At 35.9% G+C, this 21820-nt stretch overlaps 2 protein-coding genes, 1 long non-coding RNA gene and 2 pseudogenes across 3 annotated transcripts; 4 read left to right on the top strand and 1 right to left on the bottom strand.

Moving 5' to 3' along the window:
* Nucleotides 1–795: 795 nt before the first annotated feature.
* Nucleotides 796–2102, top strand: LOC111025195 (putative O-methyltransferase 3). Its single transcript, XM_022303042.2, has 2 exons — nucleotides 796–1593; nucleotides 1677–2102. The coding sequence occupies exons 1-2, from the start codon at nucleotides 826–828 to the stop codon at nucleotides 1977–1979; spliced, it is 1071 nt and encodes a 356-aa protein (XP_022158734.2). The 5' UTR covers nucleotides 796–825; the 3' UTR covers nucleotides 1980–2102.
* A 1986-nt stretch (nucleotides 2103–4088) lies between these two features.
* Nucleotides 4089–5705, top strand: LOC148211266 (uncharacterized; annotated as a pseudogene).
* A 38-nt stretch (nucleotides 5706–5743) lies between these two features.
* LOC148211265 (uncharacterized) lies at nucleotides 5744–6733 on the top strand (annotated as a pseudogene).
* Nucleotides 6734–6905: 172 nt separating this feature from the next.
* On the top strand, nucleotides 6906–8520 carry LOC148211264 (uncharacterized). Its single transcript, XM_088124284.1, has 4 exons — nucleotides 6906–7438; nucleotides 7518–7610; nucleotides 7693–7794; nucleotides 7885–8520. The coding sequence occupies exons 1-4, from the start codon at nucleotides 7199–7201 to the stop codon at nucleotides 8131–8133; spliced, it is 684 nt and encodes a 227-aa protein (XP_087980410.1). The 5' UTR covers nucleotides 6906–7198; the 3' UTR covers nucleotides 8134–8520.
* Nucleotides 8521–17311: 8791 nt separating this feature from the next.
* LOC148211263 (uncharacterized) lies at nucleotides 17312–19404 on the bottom strand. Its single transcript, XR_015790917.1, has 2 exons — nucleotides 19250–19404; nucleotides 17312–17941 (listed from the first exon to the last, which is right to left on the bottom strand). It is a non-coding gene; the product is annotated as an uncharacterized LOC148211263 (long non-coding RNA).
* Between the last annotated feature and the right edge of the window lie 2416 nt (nucleotides 19405–21820).

The raw sequence follows: 21820 nt of genomic DNA, 5'->3' as shown, positions 1-21820 counted from the left end.
TTGATATGGTAGGATATGATAAGATTATATGAATGGATCTGATGTGACCCATGAAAGAATGGCCAATTAAATAAACAAAGAATGGGCAGGTGAGATAAAACATTTAATATAGTGGTGGGTGAAATGCATTTTTATTGCAATTTTTCACATGGGTAATACTATAATGATAAGACTTATAAATGAATTGATTTCTTCACGCAAGACATAAAAGCAAAATTAAAAGGATAAAATAATAGTTTTTGTTTTTGAAATTTAAATTTAGTTTTAACTTCATCTTTTCAAAATTAAACTGAAATTTTAAGTGATTGAAATTTGAATTTACTATCTAATTTGTGTCTGAAGTATTGATTTGATTTTTTCTTGGTCTTCCACATCAACTTAACCGTAGATTTATGTAACAATATTTTTCATTGTCTTTTACTTAAATAGCAATATATATCCAGATATGTTAACTGCCATGTCATTATTATGTTAAGTTGACTAAGGGTCAACTCAACTTAGAGATTTAGTTGAAAAACAAATTCAACTCTCTCGGGAACCAAACAAAAAACTAAATTCAAATTTTTGTGACCAAATATCTCACTTTTGAAACTTCAAGTACCAAATAGAAGTTAAATTTAAATTTACGGGACCAAAAGTGATAGTTTTTTTTTTTAATTTAGGATAAAAAATAAAAAATCGAATAAAAACATTTAGGAACAAAAAAAAAAGTATTATTTTATCCGATTAAAGTTTGTTTATTTCAATAAAAGAGATTTGGAGAGATTCTTTCACCAATATATACCACGTGAGTTTCTTCAGTGAGAAAAGCAAGGCTTGTAAGCAATGGGAGAGAGCACAGAATTGCTTCGAGCTCAAGCCCATGTTTGGAATCATACTTTCAAATATATCAACTCCATGTCTTTAAAATGTGTGGTTGAATTGGGCATTCCAGACATCATCCATAGCCACGGCCAACCCATGAGCCTTTCCAATTTAGTGGATGCACTCCATATTCAACCTTCCAAAGCTCAATGCCTAAATCGCCTTATGCGTCTCCTCGTTCATGCTGGTTTCTTTATTCAAACTCATGGCGATAATGAGCAAGAGGAGTACGCTCTTACGCCGTCCTCTCGCCTTCTCCTATGCCGCAACACGGCATTTGAAAACATACCTTTTGTGTTTCTAATTCTCAATCGAGCTATGATGGCTCCATTGGAAACCATGAGTAGTTGGTTATGTAGTGTGGATGAGCATTCCAATTCTGCCTTTGAAATGGCGAATGGAAAGTCGATATGGGATTATGTATCGCAGGAACATGATTTTGGCAAACTATTTCATCAAACAATGGTGCATGATTCTCAACTAATTGGAAAAGTAGTTACAAGGGAGTGTCGAGAGGTTTTTGAAGGGTTGAAATCGTTGGTTGATGTTGGTGGTAGCACAGGCTTTATGGCCAAGGCTATTGCAGAGGCATTTCCACACATCACTTGCACTGTGTTTGATCTCCCTCAAGTGGCTGCTAACTCCCAACAAACCACAAAAAACTTAAGTTTCATCGGAGGTGACATGTTTGAAGCAAAAATTCCACCTGCAAATGCAGTTCTGCTTAAGGTATACTTTCTATCAATAGTATTTGTACGATTAGTAAAAACCATATCTTTCTGAAGTACTTTCTTTGGTAATTTGACAACTAGTGGATTCTGCATGATTGGAATGACGAAGAAAGCATTCGAATATTGAAGAACTGTAAAGATGCAATTCCAAGTAGAGCCGAGGGTGGGAAAGTGATAGTCATAGATATGGTAGTAGAAAACCAAATAGAAGACAAGGAGTCAGTTGAAGCTCAACTCTGTTGTGATCTCTTGGTGATGACGAGTTACAACGGGAGAGAGAGAAATGAAAGAGAATGGAAGAATCTCTTTTTAACTGCTGGTTTTAGTGACTACAAGATAATTTCTATGTTGGGTTTAAGGTCTCTGATTGAGGTGTACCCTTAATAATTTGAAGCCTTTTTCGAAGTCCCGTCCTTTATAACATTCCAAATCCAATAAACATTATGTGTCATTGTTTAGTTATGGTAAGGAAGCTAAGCATCAAAATAAAAATGCATTAGATTGAAAGATGGTGTGAAATCAGAATTATATTTTTACTATTGTGTTTAACAAGATTATTCTGGAACGAAAATGAAAGACACGCATTTTTTTTTATCGAGGGGTGATAATAAAATTAGCATATAGAATACTACAAAAACAGCCGTTCAAAAAACAAGGATTATCTTAATTTGTTTCTTGAACTATAATGATTATTATATTTTTTTCTATAAACTTGACCATAAACGTTCAAATTTATTCCATTATTGTCGTTGTAGCATTATTCAAAAAAACCTATAGTTTAGTCTTTGATCTTTAATAAAATTTTAAATATATAGTTTAGTTTCCAATAATTGAGGACCCGTTTTATAATCATTTTAGTTTTTGGTTTTTTGTTTTTCTTGTTTTTAGTTTTTGGTTTTTGATTTTCTATTTTTAAAAAACAAAAATCATATATGTTTCTTAACCATTTTTTGTTTCGAAACACGTTTGGTAACCATTTTTAGTTTTTTGTTTTCAAAAAGTTAGAAAATTGAAAATACATATTAGAGAGAAAAAGTTTTATGTAGGGTAGGGATGACAATGGTGTGGGGGCGAGTGAGGATGCTCTCCCCCATTGTCGTGCTCCTCAAAATTTTTAGTCTCCGTCTCCACCTCGTTCTTGAGTTCGAGAGATGTTCTCGAGAAAAATTATCGGTTTTATAATTGTTTTTAATTATCTTTAGAATTTAAGTATAAAAAAGTGTAATAAATATATATTAATTATTTAAAAATAGAATCGAGGACGGAGATGGGGTCGAGACATGCATTTTCTATTTTTGGGACCCGACCCTGCGGAAATTTTTGTCTTCCCCTAATGTAGAAACATAAAAATAGATATGTAAATAAACATTTGGAACATAAATTTTAGAGAGATAAATAAAAATATTTAGAAAAAAAATAGTGAAAGAAAAGTTAAAGACAAAAAGAGAAAAATTTTGGAGAAAAAATTAAAGTCGACGAAAAGATATGTTAAAGAAAAAAAATAGAAATGATAAGGAAAGAGAAAACTATAGTGGCAACAAATTTAGAGATAAAAACAAGATTTATAGAAAATAAATAAATACTAAGATGAATAAAAGTTACAGTGAAAGAAAATTGAACGAGAAAATAAAATATAATTTTTAGAGGAAAAAATAGATTATGAAAAGAAAGAAAAGTTATAAAATATTGAAATTTTAGAGAGAAAAAAGTTGGAAAAATATTAAATTTTTAGGGAGAGAAATGAAACCGGCCTGTTAGAAAAAAAATAAAAATACAGAAAAATTTGGAGAGAGACAAATAACCGTAAATATTATGAAAATTTTAGAGGGAGAAAAATAAAGTTTGTTGAAAGAAATCTAGAAACAAAAAAAATTTTAGAGTGAAAAAAATGAGATTTTGGAAAAAAAAACAAAAAACAGAAAATTGAATTGGTTATCCAACGACCCTATTTTTGAAAAACTAAAAATTAAAAACCAAAAACTAAAAACAAAATAGTTATCAAAGGAGCGTTTTTTCGTTTTCCAATTTAGTATCTACACTTTTTAAAAGTTTTAGTTTCATCCTTTGAGTGTGATTATTATTATTAGTTTTCGATTAGGTCCTTGCACCAAACGTGAAAAAGAAAATTATATATGAATTTAAAAATGATAACTTCTATGAGATTCTAAATGGTTAGTATGTCAGAAGTTAGTGGGTTATTTTTCTACAACAACAAGCAGTTGCTTGAGTAAAATACTATGTGCTAATATGACATGAGTAATTAAGTTACAAAATTTTTGGGTGAGTTAGAAGCCTATTTCTTCGTTAAAATATTTTCAACTCAATCAATAAAATGCACAAGTTATTCTAAGCTAGATGTCCATGGAGACATTGTTTAGATATTAGTGGATATCTAGATACTGAAAAGACTGCGTAAAACAGGTTTCGTCCATTTAAAGTAAAAAGTGGCTTTAGAACTAAACTACTAAAACAAGATTCTCGATTAGAAGTAGAATGTGGCCAGTGGTACTTATTCCATACAATTTGCCTCCTTAGAAGTGCATGAAGAAAAGTAATTTATTAATGTCATTGCTTATTCCTGGGCCGAAGTCACCTGGAAAAGATATTGATGTTTACTTACAGCCATTAATTGAAGAGTTGAAAGAGTTATGGGATACTGGGGTTCGTACTTATGATTGTGCAAGTGGTGAGTATTTTTAACTACACGCAGCTCTTTTATGGACTATTAATGACTTTCCAGCATATGGCGACTTATCCGGATGGAGTACGAAGGGATACCAAGAATGTCCTATCTGTAAAAAGGATAATTCATCTTTTCGAATAAGAAACAAAATTTGTTTCATGGGACATCGACGTTATCTTCCTCAAAATCATAGTTGGCGTGGGAGTAGACTGCATGATGGAAAGTTAGAACGACGCCCCCCACCAGTGTCAATGGATGGAGATGCGATTCTTCAACAAGTAAATACACTAAACTTTCCAGATTTCGGTAAGAATCCAACCAAACAGAAGAGTAAAAGAAAGCGAGATTTAAATTGGACAAAAAAAAGTATATTCTTCGAACTTCCCTATTGGTCGAAACTTATGTTAAGACATAAGTTGGATGTGATGCATATCGAGAAGAACATATGCGACAATCTAGTACGAACTTTGTTAAATATTGATGGGAAAACAAAAGACACGATCAATGCGCGTCTGGATTTGGAAGATTTAAAAATTTGAAAAGATTTACACTTACAAAAAGAGGGGAATAAAGTTGTAAAACCACATGCTACATATACATTGACTGCTGCTGAGAGGGTGAAGTTTTGCAAATTTTTGAAATCAGCTAAGTTTCCCGATGGATTTGTGTCGAATATATCGAGATGTGTGAGCGCAAAGGACGGGAGACTATGGAGGTTGAAAACTCACGACTGTCATGTTTTGCTACAACGACTCTTACCGATTGCCATTCGAGCATACGTACCAAAGTATGTGGGTACGACTATCGTTGAACTATGTAACTTCTTTCGTGATATATGTGCAAAGACAGTACGCATCAGTGATTTCGATCGATTGCAATCTGACATTATAATCATACTATGTAAGTTGGAGAGAATATTCCCACCAGTATTTTTTGATGTTATGGTACATCTTGTAGTTCACTTACCATACGAAGCAAAAATTGTGGGGCCAGTTAGTTACAGTTGGATGTACCCTATCGAGCGTAGTCTCCAAACCTTAAAACAATATGCACAAAAAAAGAACAGAGCTCGTCCTGAGGGTTCGATAGCTGAATCATTCCTCATGAATGAATCGTTGACTGTCTGCTCATTGTATCTGAGTGGAATTGAAATGAGATTCAATAGAGATGAACGCAATGATGATACTATTGTCGGTTATAAAAATTGTGGACATTTTGACGTGTTTAGGCTAAGTGCACGACCTCTTGGGGCATCAACTTCCAAAACATTATCCGTCATTGAAAGAAAAGTTGCACACTGGTACGTACTGAACAACTGTGCAGAGATAGAGTCGTATCGCGAGTAAGTTCGGCTTATGCTACGTTCACTTTAATTTCACACTTAATACGTATAACACTAATGCGATTTTTCTCATTTTTTGGAATTGTAGTCAACATTTGAGCTCAATTCGAATTCCTGGAGACAATGTTCCTGCCCTGTATGAACGACACAGTACACAATTTCCTGATTGGTTAAAAAAAAAGGTAATATTGATTTTTAGGGTTTGAATGTAGATGAACACAAAACGAAATCGTTAAGTATTTTGTTATGATCTATTACAGGTTTTGACATTACGAGAACAAGGCGAATTAGATGATGATCTTTATTCACTTGCGTTAGGCCCGTCACTAACTGCACGTTCATATAGTGGTTGTATTGTAAACGGACTATGTTTTCATAATATAGAACGTGATAGTTGTCGAACGACACAAAATAGTGGGGTCATGGTGTGTGGAGGAGAAGGGGATGACATGAATTGTTATGGTGTCTTGAGTGATGTTTGGGAGTTAGATTATGTTATGGGGAGACGTGTCATACTTTTTAAGTGCAAATGGTTTGACACAGACTCTAAGAAGAATAGAATTCGAGTTGACTTAGGTTTTAAGTCGATTAATACGTCTAAGTATTGGTATGCCGACGACCCCTTAATTCTCGCTGGACAAGCACAACAAGTGTTTTATTTGGATGACCCAAACTTGGTAATAATTGGAAATTGTGCAACATATTCTAAATAAACGTGTATGGGATATTCCAGAACAAGAAGAGTTTGAAAATGATCAAATTTCATTGTTAGAAGTAGGATCTAGGATCGGAATAGATGAATCCACTCAAGATAGTTCATTGCATCGAGATGATGTTGATCCTATTGTCGTTGAGGGTCGAGAACAGTCCAATAAAAGCATAGATGCGAGCAATGTGGACGATTTTATAAATGACGAATCAGACGATGTGGACGCGTTAACTGATAATGATATAGATGATGTTGATGATGAGTACTATAGCGAATAAGTATTCCTCCAAGTATGTCGATTTAAATATATGTTGGATAAATTATGCATCAAATTAATTTATGTTGAGTATTTGTTTTGTCAATATATAATACTTTTCGTTGGTTCCCTAAGTTCGCAGAAAAATGAGACCAGACCAAGCAGGTCAGTTAGAGGCACACATACAGGGTCGTGAGCATCCACCAGCAGACTCGCCTGTTCCGGATTTTCCTCCAGGTACGTCAATTTAAATATATGTAAAATAAATAAGTATGATTTTACTAATTGGTTTATTGTTTCGAAACATACAGATAGATTAGGCGTGCGAGGATATACTCGATTGATAGAGCTAGAAAATCAAGTTCGTGCAACGAACGCAAAGGTACGTATCGTATATGATCACACAGTTAATAAACCATATGTCCCATGGCAACCACATTCTCTATGGCGATCGGGGTACATACACGCGAACAAGTGAATCTAAAGGTTAACCAGTGGAATGAGGTCGAAGAAATTCAGAAGAGGGCAATTATAACTCCGCTCAAGGTTTGAGATTAATTACTTAATATGTTTTATCTTTTGTTATGATGCAATAGTTATAACACTTAAATATATGTTCGATGTTTTTTTGTTGGAGGGACATTTCGATTTCAACGAATCAGATCGAGTTATGATGAAATTCATCGAGCATGAGATGAAAACGACACATAAGGCGTATAGGGGAAAATTGCGCCAACACTACCTGAGTTATCCGACACCTGAGATTGCCCGCAACAATCCTCCGGAGCGGTTGTTGGCAAAACCAGACGATTGGAACATGCTGTGCGATAGATGGGAGACAGATGAGTGGAAGGTAATTTACGAATATAACTTATACTTTTTTTTAGTATTTATATTCAATATATATTCTCATTTAAGTTTTCTTTTGTTAGAAAAAATCTGAGACCAACAAACGCAACAGGGCGAAGATGCCATTCAACCATCGTGCAGGGCCGAAGGTGTTTGCTATTATCGCAAAGGATAAGGTACAATACAATAATCTTTTTTTAGCCATATACTTATATTACTTAAGATCGATTATCAACAATTGCGTGTTATCAATTGCAGAAAGAAGAAGAGGGAGGTGACAACTTTTCTGAAATCGATTTGTTTAGGGAGACGAGATATTCTGACACTAAAGGTTGGGTCGAAGGAGCGGAGACAGCTTACGTAAGTTTACAAATCTTATAATAATTAACTACAAATTACCCATTGAATTTTATGTGTAAACAATTTGATCTTTTTAAAATATGTATGCAGCTAGACATGATGCGTGTTAGAGAAGCATCTATGCAAGACAGAGGTGAACCGCTACCAGACCCAGAAGTATTGGAGACAGTTCTTGGTTATCGTTCAGGATACGTTAAGGGTGCTGGTTGGGGCCGAAAACCAAAGTCTCGTAGAGGTTCTTCTTCAAGTGTAGCAGCGGGAAGAAGAGCTGTCACAAGAAATATGTACTCTAAGAGAAGAATTTCAGGACCGTCTCACGCAGAAAGACAAAGAGCTTGAGGATCGTCTTGCTCAGAAAGACAAGGAGTTAGATGAACGTCTCGCAGCCAAAGATTCTGAGATTACAGGTCTACGCGGTGAAATATCAGATTTGAGAGCAATGGTGCTAAACCTTATGAGTCAGTCTAGTGGAGCCAGCTCGTCAAAATAAGTACGTCCACGTAGAGTGTTGTTAGAATTCAATAATCGTAAATATGGCTATCCTGCAGTTATGGTAGCCATTTAGAACTTGTATTATGAATGATTTAACTATGTTTATGTTTGAGTGCATGTTTGAAGTGTTTTAGATATTAATAGCAAGTGAATTTTCTGTGAAGTGAATTTTTTAAGTGAATTGGTATGTCAAGTATAGTGTTGTTTGAATTCAATAACTATAAATGTGGCTATCCTGCAGTTATGGTAGCCATTTAGAACAGATGTCATGTATAGTTTAGCTACGCTTATGTATAAAGTGGTTTTGGATGATTTTGTTGAATCTGTGAAATGAATTGGTGATTGTGGATGCTTTACATAATAAAAGTAAGTTTTGAGAATTTGAAGTTTGAAGATTAGTTTTTCTTAATTTTGTGGGGTTTTATACGTACCTTTCCTTTAGTTTGTATAATTTGGATTAAAGTTAATGAGAGTTATATGGACATGAGAGAGTTGTGTGTGTGTTTTGATAATGAGACTAAGTTTTGTGCATTTTAAGTTTGATTGGGAGAGTTCTTATTGGATTTAAATATATGAGAGTGTGGGGGGGGGGGGGGGGGGGCATTGTATTATTTGGATTAAAGTTAATGAGAGTTATATGGACATGAGAGAGTTGCGTGTGTGTTTTGATAATGAGACTAAGTTTTGTGCATTTTAAGTTTGTTTGGGAGAGTTCTTATTGGCTTTAAATATATGAGAGTGTTGGGGGGTTAGGGGGGGGGGGGGGGGAGGAGAGGGCGCGTTAATAAGTTTTGTGAATTTGAAAATTGTTTTTAGTTCATGGCATGTGCAAAGTTTGAATGTTTTGTTTGACAATGAGTTAGAATTGGAAGTTTGTTTGAATGGAAGTAGTGAGTTTGTTTGAATGGAAGTGATGAGTTTGTTTGAAGTGGTGAGTTTGTTTGAAGTGTTGAGTTATTAAGTGTCTTTGGATAATGTTGTTGAATTTTAAGTGTATCGTGATAGAGTTTGTGTGCATGTTTTTTAGTTCATGGCATGTGCAATTAGTTTGTTATGTGGAATGAGTTAGAATTTTTCCTAAGAATTTTAAGTGAGAGTAAGTTTTGTGAATTTGAAAGTTGTTTTTAATGAGTTAACTTTTAATGCTTACTTGAGTTCATGCATATGAAGTGAGAATAACATTTTTAGTTCATGGCATGTGCAATTAGTTTGTTATGTGGAATGAGTCAGAATTAGAAGTTTGTTTGAATAGAAGTGGTGAGTTAACTTGTGTTATTTATTAACATAAGTTTATTTGTTATTTATTTTTTCAGGTTCGTTCGATTTTTGTATCTAAAGCTTCTGAAAAGTTGATTATCTCTCGTGAAGAATTTGATGATATGGGACATTTTCATATGTTTAGGTTTTTTATTTGAGACTTCTTAGAATTTGTTTAAATTTTTGTTTGTATGAACTTCTTGTATTTTTTGTAAAACTAAATTTTATTTAATATTATAAGTTAAATTAAATTCAATGTATGACAGGTATATTGTTGAAAAAAAAACATAAAAAACCATTCGGAGACGAAAAAGGACATGGTCGCCGAAGGTCAGAGACCTTCGAACTTGGTCGCCGAAGAGACCTTCGGCGACCAAATTTTACTTCGTCTCCGAAGGTTTACGACCTTCGGCGACCAAATAAATTTGGTTGAGACGGCATATATTTCGTCGCCGAAGGTACCTTCGGCAACGAAAAGCACAAGTCGTCGCCGAAACCCACCGGGCAACGGCGACGATTTAGGCGACGACTTGTTTTCGTCGCCAAAGACCTTCGGGGACGAAATTTGATGTTTTAGCGACGAGAATTTGCGTCGCCGAAGCTCCGAATTCTTGTAGTGTATTTAGTCTTAAAAAGAATTTGAATTGTTCAAATTTGTTAAAGATAATTAAAGTTAATTGTTTGAGATGTCATTAATATAATGTATGTTGATACATTATGATATAAAGTTAATTTTGAATTAGATTCGAAATAATGAGAGAGATGGATATCTGAATTTGATTCTAATATGGTTGATTAATTTAATTTAAGTATAATTTAATTAAATATGATTTAATAAAATTAATGGGTTAGGTTAATTTGGTTAAATTAAATTATTAAATTAATAATTCATTTTTGTAATTAATTAAATTTGATTTAATTAATTATGAATTAAAATAGGTTTAATTAAATAAAAAGAAAAAAAAAGAAGTGATAGAGGTTTTCCCACTTCCCACTTGGTGGGAAGTGAAGAAGTGGTTAGTGGAGAAGTGGTGACTTCTCCCTCGCTCTTCCTTTAGTAGAAAAGGGAGATTCTCCCTTTCCTTTTTTTCGGTTGAATGAGTTTCCTAAGACTCTAACGAGAAACTGTTCTCTCAATCTCTCGATCTCTTTCTCAATTTTAAGACAGTTCCCACAAACCGAGTTCTTAACATCTAGAGGATAGCGAGGAAGGCTTTTTTTGTGGCGTTGGTGTCTATATTGAAGAAGTGTCTTCAAAGGTATGTTTCACTACTTTCGTTTTATAATGTTTTTGTCTTTTCTTTGTTGTATTTCCAAAACACGATCGAAGCACAAGCGTTCGCGCGCTTCCACTGCGACATCCGATCCTTTCAACAAGTACATGATGCAAAGCATGACCAGATTTAGGGCATGACCAGCCCCGAGGCATTACTAGATCTAGGGCATGACCAAATCCAAGGATGACCAAGCCCAAGGCTTGACCAGATCAAGGGCATGATCAAATCTAAGGCATGACCAGATCCATGCATGACTAGATCCAATGTATGACTAGGTCTAGGGCCCTGTAAGGTCCCCACCGATGAAGTCCTGGCCGACCACATCCGACTACTGGAAAGTCTACTACAGACTATGGATCCCTTAATTCAACAGTCGACCCATAAGATGCCCACAACACAACATGGTATGTTTCCTAAGGGTATCAAGATTCGACCTTTATAAATATAACCGTAAGTTGAACCCTAAAGGTACGTTGAAAACCATATTCTTAATACTCGACAAATTTCCGATTCTAACTTAGGCAGCGGAGCCTGTGGGGCTAGTACCACACCGGTGTTCAATGCTATTTAGCTTTTCAAGTTTACGCCTATTCCCAATTTCATTGTTAACAATTGGTGTGAATTTGGCGGAATCCCGAGAGGCCAAATTTATGCATAAAAAATTGGTGCAATCCGTGGGGAACAACTAAGATCTAAAGGTCAAGGTAGTCGACATGAATTAGGGAGAGGGCCAACAACGTTCTGACAACGATTGTTGTAGAAGGATAAAGGTGAACTGAGAACTGGTCTTACCCGAGGAATTTCTAGGTAAGATAAGCCGACCATTTTCAAAATCGGGAGAACAACATGCTAATAACCCTAATCAGGTTCCAGAAGGTGAACGCGAGGTCTTTATGGTGAGATGAGAACATGTCATGTCATTGGTTCGATGTCTCCAGTGGACGACAACTTAACCGCCAGTAGGATGAGAACATGTCATACCATGAGGTTAGATCGTGCAACAATTTTGGTACCTCCAGTGGATAACAACTCGACCGACAACGAGGAAAAGGTCGACCCGAGCCCCAGTCGAATGGAGGAATTCACCTCAGAAAGAGGAAAATCTATTGAAGATCTGGTATCAATCCATTTTACATCCAAAGAGCGACGAGTCATCATCGAAACCATGCTAGAGGTTGAAGAGAGAACGAGTCTCATGAATTTTCTTAGACGCAACGCCGATATATTCGCATGGTCACACAAAGACTTGCCATGGATTGACCGAGCAACCATGATACATCAACTCAATGTGGATCGAGATTTTAAACCAGAAAGATAGAAGCGTCACACCTTTAACCAAGCAAGGAATGAAGTCGTAGCCAAGCAAGTAGAAGAATTATTGAAGGGAGAAGTTCACTATCCTTAATGGATATCCAATGTAGTACTGATAAAGAAGACTAATAGTAAGTGGAGAATGTGCATTGGCTTTACGATCTGAATAAAGCCTACCCAAATGATTGTTTTCCTTTACCAAGAATAGATCAAATGATAGATGCAATTACTGGCCACGAGAGGCTAAGTTTCATGGAAGCTTATTTTGGATACAATCAAATTAAGGTGTATTTGCCCAACGAGGAGAAAACTTCCTTCATTACGAACTGAGTTCTCTACTACTACACTATGATGTCGTTTGGGCTAAAGAATGCTGGAGCAACATACCAAAGGATGGTGAATAGAACACTCGCAACACTGCTCGATCGAAATATGGAGGTCTACATAGATGACATACTGGTGAAGAGTTGTCAAACCAATCAAGATGAAGTAGATTTGGCTGAGGCATTCAAAGTTTTAAGAAAATATAAAATGAAGCTAAATCCGAGCAAGTATGCGTTTGGGGTTACCTCAGGAAAGTTTCTTGGATTCATGATGTATCACCAAGGAATCGAAGCAAATTTTGGTAAAATCTGAGGCATATTAGAGATGGATTTGCCTAGAAACTTAAAACAAAATCTCAATGGAAGAATAACCGCACTCAACAGGTTTGTAAATCGCAAACTGATAAATGTCTCCCTTTCTTCAAAACCTTGAGAAAGAAGGAAAAATTCAAATGGACAAAAGAGTGCGAGCTCGCCTTCAAAGAGCTGGAAAATTACCTTAGTTCAGCATCACTTCTCTCAAAGCTTGTCCCTGGCAACGAACTCTACCTCTACCTTACTTTATTCTAGACTACCGTGAGTTCATCATTGGTGAAAAAAAAGAACGATCGTCAATTGCCCATTTACTACACAAGCAAGGCCATGGTAGATGCAGAGACCAAATACCCACAAGTCAAGAAATTGACACTAGCATCGATCACCTCGGCCCGAAGGCTATGCCATACTTCCAAGCATGTAAGGTAACTGTTTTAGCTAACTTCCCTTTACGATAGATCCTGCAAAAACCTGAGACCTAAGATCGATTAGTGAAATGGGCAGTGAAGCTCAGTGAGTACAACATCTACTAAAACTAAGAATACCAATGAATGGTTAGGTTGTCGCAGATTTTATAGTAGTACTGACACCAATGTCAAAAGGTATAGAACACCAAATCTACAATATCAACTCTCAACTTATTTCATATCACACGAAGATGAGCCACTCTAGAAACTTTATGTGGATGGATCCTCGAATATCAGAGGTTGCAGAGTAGGTCTCTACTTGTCTCTCCAAATGGAGAGCGATTCGAGTACGCACCCGGTTTAGCTTTCCTGCCTCCAACAACAAGACCAAATATGTAGCTTTACTAGCCGGATTGAGAATGACTATATATATTGGTGTCACTAATCTCCTTATTCTTAGTTGATTGTGAACCAAGTGAAAGAATAATTTTAGGCTAAAGAGCCACGAATGATACACTACCTGGCCAAAGTAAGAGATCAACCCGCCATGTTTTAAAAGTATAAGATCAACAAATCCCTCGTTCTCAAAATGTTAACGCAGATTCATTAGCTCGACTTGCTGCAGCTTACGAAACATACCTAAGGAGGACTGCTACAGTTGAGATTCTACCAAAGTCAAGCATACAAGTACAAGATGTGATGGAGTTCGACGAACCAAAACAGCTCGAACAGAATTAGATGGATCCGTTGATCAAATACCTGAAAGATGAGATTCTGCCAACGGGAAAGATAGAAGCTCAACAACTCCAACGACGAGCAGCCCGATACATACTTAGGGATGGAAATCTATACAAAATAAGCTATTCCCTACCTCTCCTAAAGTGCCTCACCCCATATGAGGCTGACTATATCATGAGAGAAATACACGAAGGAGTGTGTGGTCATAACTACGGAGCACGATCCTTAAGTCACAAAATTATTCGCCAAGGGTACTATTGGAGCTCCACTTACCATAGGTTAAGTTGAATTTCTTCTTCTCCTTGAAGCTACTACTCTTTGACTAAACACACAGTAGCTTGAATATACTTGATCACATCTCAATCTTGTGATTGGCACTTGCAGTAGTATTTGGGCTTGTTGATACATACACACTTGATTTCTATAATCATTGATTTTTTTTCTTTCCTCTTTAAAGATTGTATCGTTAATGAAGAGCTGAGTAGACTTTCCCTAAAAGTCTTCCTTTCTATATCTCAACCCCTTGATCATAGTATGCATGTAAATCGACCACCTTGAAAGAAATGTTAGAAGAAATTATTTTTCTCCTCCATGATCTCACATCTATCAAAAGAGGGAAATACTATGTTGACATATGCCTACGTCCAAAAAAATCCATTTAGGATTAGTGATTACGCTTGTTTACATGCGTAAAAAGAAGGTTTTAGATGCTGTTTTTACAATGTTTCAACTTTGTTTCGAATTTTTCTCGGTCGTTTGAGTTCCAATTCATGCAAAAATCATATATTATGGTTTGTGGTTGGCTTATATTGTATTTATGACATTTTAGGACCATTTGGTAGTGCAAATTAATCAAAAGAAGCAAAAAGACGAAAAAAGCTTCATGGGAGGCGCCAGGCGCCTGCGTGCCTGCAGAAAAACAGTTTTTCTTCCAACTTTGCCCTTAATGAAACGCGTCTTCCAATGCGTTTTGGTGGTTCCAACCGATGCATACGTGTAGAAGAAGTGTTCCACTATCAGTTTGAGCACGATTTGGTCAGTCAAAAGAGTTGGAAATGGGTGATTCACCATCGTTTTAGGACCTACCTAACCAAGTCTGCACTGCTATAAATTCCAGCAACTTCTCCACCAAATTCATCAAGCCTTGCTTCCTTCTCTTGATCATTTTTAGTGTTTCTTTGTTGCTTTCTAAGTACTTTTGAGTTGCTTTCATTAGTTGCTTTTCGTTTTTAAATCCCGAGCACTTTACATTCTTTTATTGAGCTTTGTTTTGTTTCCATTTGTACTTAGTTATTTTCTACTTATTCAAATATATAAAAATCTAGCACTTTGCTTATCTTCCCTTTGCCTTTACTTTATTTTTAGTTAAGAGAGTTGTGTTTTTGGAGGAAAGAGCACGTGACACTCTCCCTTGCTTGAAAGAGAAGGGCGAAGCTCTCAATCCCGATAAAAACTCTCCGTTAGTTAACTTTTGTTTTTCACACATGCATTCCACATTCAACCGTTTTACTTGCTGTATTTTCTTCAATATGTCTTTCTAAATTCCCGTCTCTAGCCCGGTTATGGATAGTTAGCCTTTTATGTCTAAAAAGGGTTGCTAAGAAGTAGTGTTTTTGCTTTCCATTCATTGCTCAACATGTTTTCCCAAAAAGTTAGGATTTAGAGAAGGCCACTATAAGTCTTAACAAGTCAATACTGAAAAGGTTGCTTATTTGCATTGTTGAGTGGTTAAACCGAGGAGAGGAGCGCCTTAGACATAAGGGTTCCGCTTAAGTAGCCTAGACATAGGACCTTAACCTGAGGTTGCGACTATTTCCATCCTAAAACTAAGATATATCTCATAATAGACATATTAGGGAATGTCTTAGGACTTTGAACTTGCTTAGACATAAGTCAAGTGAGAAGCGTAGTCGTTGGTTTCTAAAGTAAAATGCATATTGTCCTTAGCATGTCATTGATTCTTTGTTGGCTAACTTGAAGTAATTCGGGCTAGATTTTATCATTATAAGTCCAAATCCCAAATCCAAACCATTATTTGTGACCACTTCCATTTTACAAGAATCACTCATTCCAACATTCACTATTCTTTAAAACTTTAGAGTTTGGAAATTGTTTAGAAGTCCTTGAGGATCGATACTTGGATACTCCATCCATTTTATATTACTCTGACAGGTGTGCGCTTGCATCTATATAATTGTTACCACGCTTAGTGCGTGCGTTCAGCATAAACGCCCAGTCAATTAGGAATAGATGTAATCAGACCTGTTTTTTTACATATATCTCATTTCAACCTTTGTAAATCAATTAATGGGAACCTCCAAGTTATTTTAGGTTCCAGTCGTCGTTCATAGTTGAGCATCAAAGGTTGTTCCAACTTTATTTTTCCATCTTATGGGTTTATATTTTAGGATAAATGTTGAGATAAAGAAATTAATTTTCTAGATATAACTTTTTTTTGTACTTGATAGGAGTAACCCGAAGGTCTTATATATTTATCTTAGAGTCAATAGTTCAGGCTCACGTAAAACCTCAAGGGCAACCAGAAGAATGACTAACTTAAAACCTCAAGGGCAACAAGAGGAATGACTAAAATAAATAGTGCATTTTGAAAATGACCATAGGATAATAACTAATTGTAAATTATAATTGAATACTATATTTTAATTTGAATTGGTATACTGCTGAAACCAAATCGCCAAAATTTTCATACAATTCTCCACTTTATTTTTGACAGATATATCCCTCAACCAAAAAGGTCGTGCGACAGCTTAGGGCACGTTTAATGACCATTTTGTTTTTTTTTTGGTTTTTAGTTTTTCAATAACAGGGTTGTTTGATAACCAATTCAATTTTGTGTTTTTGCTTTTCAAAAACCATTTTGAAATTGTATGTAAATTTCAAAAACAAAAAAAAGTAGGTTTCAAAGTTTTTTTTTCCTTCTCATATTTATCTAAAAAATATATATTTCTCATTCTAAAATTTTTTTATTTCTAAATTTCTCTCTACAAACTTAATTTTTTTATCTCTAAAATTTTCTTATCTTAAATGAAGCAGCATTGATGACTCTACATAGTTTAACGTGTTTAGTTTTTTGTGAGAATTGTCTGTATAGAGCTATGATACGCGACAACTAAAGCGTATGAACTACTCGAGCCTCTAACCACTGGAATCCAACCGTATAGATGGTTTAACCCGAAAGGTAAAGGTTGATGGATTATCATTGAAGTCGATTACCTTGAGCAGACAGATAACTCACTATGCTCGATGCTGGAAACACTCCACGAGTTTGATGGCTAATCAAACAAGCATGCTCCAAGGATAAAATAGAGTATCTTAAGTTCAACCACACATATAATGCAATATGGGGGGGGGGGGGGGGGGGAGTTTGCACGCAGGCTAAAGGTTAATAGAAACCTCTCACTTTCTTATTCAACACACTATTTAGTTAGAGGAGAAGACCTCTTTATAGGTTTAAGGCAAAAGGTCTTTTACAAGAATTTTGTAAAATAAAAGTAATCCTAAAATCTTAAAAAAAAAATAAAAATAGAACAAAGTAATTGCAAAATAATTTCTTAAATTGCACCAACTTACTAATCAAGCAAAACAACTCTTCCTTAAAGCATAGTGGGCGAGCGAGGGGCATGGGCGTGAGCGCTGGGTTTTCGTGACTAGACGGCATGGGATATGGGTCTGGCACGTGCGGGGGCAACAAGTGCATGGGTATGGGCGTGCGTGGGGCAACAGACGAGCATCTACTTGGGCGTGGGCGGTAGGCAGCAGGCGAGGCGTGCGATCATGGCGCGTAGGCATAGGTGCTAGGGTAGGCAAGCGTGTGACTGGGCGATGGAGGCGTACGTGTGTGGCAAAGTAGGCGCACGTAGTGTGGCACGCGCACGGGCATGTGTAGGTGGGTGCGTAGAGGGCGCTTACGTGCATGCATGAGGCATCTCCATGAGAGTTTAGCATGCTCTTGATGGAATTTAGTGTGTGGTGGTACTATCCTCCGATTGTGATGTGGTTCCAAGGACTTGTGACCAATTATGATCATGTCAAAGCTTGAACACGTAAGTTTAGATTACTCGAATGTAGTCTATGTTTATATTACTTGAATGTAGTCTATGTCGCATTCAAATTTTTGTAGAATTAATAGATGTCATTTTAATACCATTGATTTTTAAATTCCTAACATATTTTCAATTTTTGGGGGATTTTGTTGGTGTATTAAAAAACTAAGACTACGATTTAACATGACTATGATTGAATATTGTTTAGATACATCGTATCTTTTTGAGTAAATCTATATGGAATACACCTCCACCAAAAAACTTTTTTTTTAACTACAATATGTATGTCTTATTTCACAATATATGATGTGTATATATGAGATAATCTATAGGAACTGATTATTTGTGTTGTCATATATACATTAAATTATTGGTGTTGTCTAATATTATGTAGTTGATGTTGTTTAACTACTTTACCCAACTATAATTATGGTTGGGATTGATATCATTGTTGGAGTAACACTACCGTATATACTGTATATGGACAAAAGATTGTGATGTGTTTTATATAAAGATGGACAGATGAATATCCAGTGACCCTAATTACATCTTTTTTTTTTTTTTTGAAGCAACCCTAATTACATCTTCATTTTCGTGTATGTGGTCGTTGTTGATAAGAAGGAGATCTTAGAGATAATAAATAATAAGGTAATTTCTATGTAATATTAAGTTATATAGAAAAATCCAGTAGTCACACTCTAAATCATATATAATTGGAGATCGTATATAGAAGAATCTTGTAATATATGTAAAGAGTATTAAAAGTTATTTTTACCTAGGGACCTTATTTTCATGTTCACTCCCGATATATTGCTAATTTTTGTGATTAAATTTTGGTCTTTATTTATTAGTATTGTCTAGCATGATGCAAGGAATGTTGTTCAATTACTAACCCAATTATAATTATGGTTAAGGTTATAATACAAATTGTTAGGGTAATAGTCTGTATATACCCTATATAAACCGAAAATGGTGCTATTTTAATATAATGATCAACATGAAGGCGCTGTTCTTGTTGGATTTGATTAGGGGTGTTCACGGGTTGGGTTGGGTTGAAGGTGTTTTTGGGACCAACCCGAAATTCGGGTTGGTAATATGTGGAAACCGACGGGTTGAAAAATGCTTGCCAACTCAACCCAACCCAACCCAAAAATTTCGGATTGGGTCGTCGGGTTGCTTTTATTTTTTTTATGCTATTTATTCTGAAATATAATGAAATATAAAGCAAAATAGAAAAAAAAAAACAAACAGAACAAAAGACGAAAACTTACCTACTTTGAATTGAAGGAGAGGCGGTGGCGGGAAGAGGTGGAGCGGCGGCAGCGGGTGGAGGTGGAGTGGCGGTGAGGAGAGATTAGAGAGAGAAAGATAAAGATGAGAAGGAGAGGAAGAGATTAGAGAGAGAATGATAAGGATGGAAATGATGAAACCCTAGAATCTAAATTGAAATGGATGGTTGAGAAATTGAGGGGTAAGATTAACACAAAAAAATAAGATTTTAATTAATAATTATTATATAAAAATGTATATATATATATTTAAAAAAAATACAAGATATCCGGTTGGGATTTTTTCAACCCAACCCAACCCAACCCACGGGTCGGGTTGTCGGATTCCCCCTAGATTTTATCCTTTTGAATTGGAAACTATCTTAAGCTTCTTCAACTGTATTTGGTTCTGAACAAACTTTTCTTTTCTTATGCCAAATGTAAGTCTTTGGAAATGTATTGAAGGAGATGTTGTAGTGTAGAATCGTGGAGAATTGAAGCTTGACCGGCACTGTCATTGTAGTTGTCCTTTTCGGACCAAACTCCATCATGTAGTATTGTGACTACAACGATTCCATTAATTAGTCTAAAATCCAAAACAGTGATGATAAACTAATATTGTAATGGATGAGCTTCAACTTCTCAAATTATACTCAATATTTTATAATTGTTAAATATTTATAAATATAGATTTTCATATTTAAATTATAATATCTTGTTATCAAATTGTCCTTAATTAATATCAATTAATTGGATGTGATTTATTTTGTATTTGAATAATTATATTTGATGTAAATCAAAATTACCATATTTTGTGTACACGTATTTTAACTTTTCATACCTTTTTAAAATAACTCCGAATCAAAAATTTAAATTTAGTTTAACATTCAGAATTTTCCTGAACCTTCCCTCTTAATTTTATATTGTAAATTTTCGTCAATCAAAGATTTCTTTTGAATTTATCCACATTCAAGATATCTCAACGTTCCCCTTCGTCGCGAGCTTCCTTCATACCGACGACTTTCTCCATATTCCAGGAATTCTCAATACCCGCAACTTATTCACCGGAAAATTCTTCATGGTAAGTTTCTTTTTTCAATTTTATCCGGTGATTTATTTTGTGGTTTTCTATATTTTGGGACTAATTTCAATTTTCTGGTGAGATTAATTTCAGTTTTCTTCGACCACCATTGACTTTATTAACTTTTTACCGCAGAGATTAATTCTTATTTTTTCTATATTTTTTAGTGGTCGTACCATTTCAATTTTTTTTAGTGTTTTTTTTAATAATATGATAAACATATACTTTTTCAAAAAGGTTATATAATATATAATTTTTATTGGTATATACTAAATATATTTTTCATTATAACGATAAATATATAGTCCTCCAAAAAGTTATATTATATATATATATATTTATTTATTTTAGAAGAGGCCTCTTTAGAGCGTTAGATAACCAAAGGGGAAAATTGACATTCCAAGAAGAAGAGGACGACAAACGGAGGCTAAACTTCGCGAGGGAATCCGCAAACTGATTATCCTCACGGGAGACATGCAGGATGGAAAAGGAGGAGAAATCCTTCACCAAGATCTTGATGTAGAAGATCCACACCCCTTCTACTCCAAAGGTTGAAGATTTGCCTAAAATTAGGCTAGCAGCCCAATCTGAATAAATCACTATGTCGCAATAGCCCAATGATCGAGCAAGGTGGAGACTTCAAGGATAGCCTGAATCTCAGCAAGCAACGGAGAAAGGGAAGAATTGAGAAAGAGCGTTCGAGCAGTCTGAATTTCCCCCGCCGAATTCCGAAGAACCATCCTAAGCCCTGTTGCGGCACCACGACAAGCAGCGTCGACATTAAGGGAAGTCCGCCAGGAGGGAAGCTTGTTCCAATTGACACCTGATGAGCACAGCCATTCTGAAACAGATGAGCGCGAGGGAACGTGTTGGCTCGATTAAGAGCACCAGCATAATTGGTAATCCATAGACTCATTTGTTGGAGGCGAATCCTGGCCTGCCACGTGTCACGATCGAAAAGGTGAGTTGGTTGAACACGCAGACAAAACATAGAAATTGACTCTGAGATACTCAGGTCGGAAGATAGGGTAGGACCTATAGTGCCGAGCCGAGGTTAGACGGAGTCCGTAACAATGTCCCTTCCGTACCCGACAACACGCCGCGATTTTAGGGTGTGTCAGAACCCCTGTCGGGCTCAGTTTCTATAAATAGAAACCTTTGCCTTAAATGCCAGGTACGCAATCCTAAGTAGACTCGGCAAGTTAGCTCGGACTAGAACTAACTTGCTCGTCGGAGTGCTAACTTTGTTTTGCAGGTTTCAAGAAGTGTTCAGGGGAAGGTGCGAGACCGTTGGCCATAGCTCGTCCTGAGCATACCGATCTAAATCGTGTCCGAGCTCATTCAATTCCGGGCTCAAACATCTGGCGCCGTCTGTGGGAACGACATATCTAGAAGTCGACCTCGCCTTTCGCAATTTGAGGCGATGGCCCAAACCCGCTCCCAGCAGTCACGATCTCAACTTTTGCCTATTCGCTCTCCGATGAGGGATGCTG

Source organism: Momordica charantia (assembly GCF_013281855.1).
Source record: "Momordica charantia cultivar OHB3-1 chromosome 5 unlocalized genomic scaffold, Mcharantia_2.0 BLBB01000005.1, whole genome shotgun sequence".
In the NCBI taxonomy this organism is placed as follows: domain Eukaryota; kingdom Viridiplantae; phylum Streptophyta; class Magnoliopsida; order Cucurbitales; family Cucurbitaceae; genus Momordica; species Momordica charantia.
The sequence above is the reverse complement of the archived record's forward strand: the minus strand, read 5'-3'. Positions and strand labels throughout refer to the sequence as shown.

Bases quoted from the DNA above. Each gene is read 5' to 3' on its own strand.
- LOC111025195 (XM_022303042.2), top strand. From the start codon at position 826: ATGGGAGAGAGCACAGAATTGCTTCGAGCTCAAGCCCATGTTTGGAAT. The intron at 1,594-1,676 runs GTATACTTTCTA...TTTGACAACTAG, and splicing joins CAAATGCAGTTCTGCTTAAG to TGGATTCTGCATGATTGGAA.
- LOC148211264 (XM_088124284.1), top strand. From the start codon at position 7,199: ATGTTCGATGTTTTTTTGTTGGAGGGACATTTCGATTTCAACGAATCA. The intron at 7,439-7,517 runs GTAATTTACGAA...TTCTTTTGTTAG, and splicing joins GGGAGACAGATGAGTGGAAG to AAAAAATCTGAGACCAACAA. The intron at 7,611-7,692 runs GTACAATACAAT...TATCAATTGCAG, and splicing joins CTATTATCGCAAAGGATAAG to AAAGAAGAAGAGGGAGGTGA.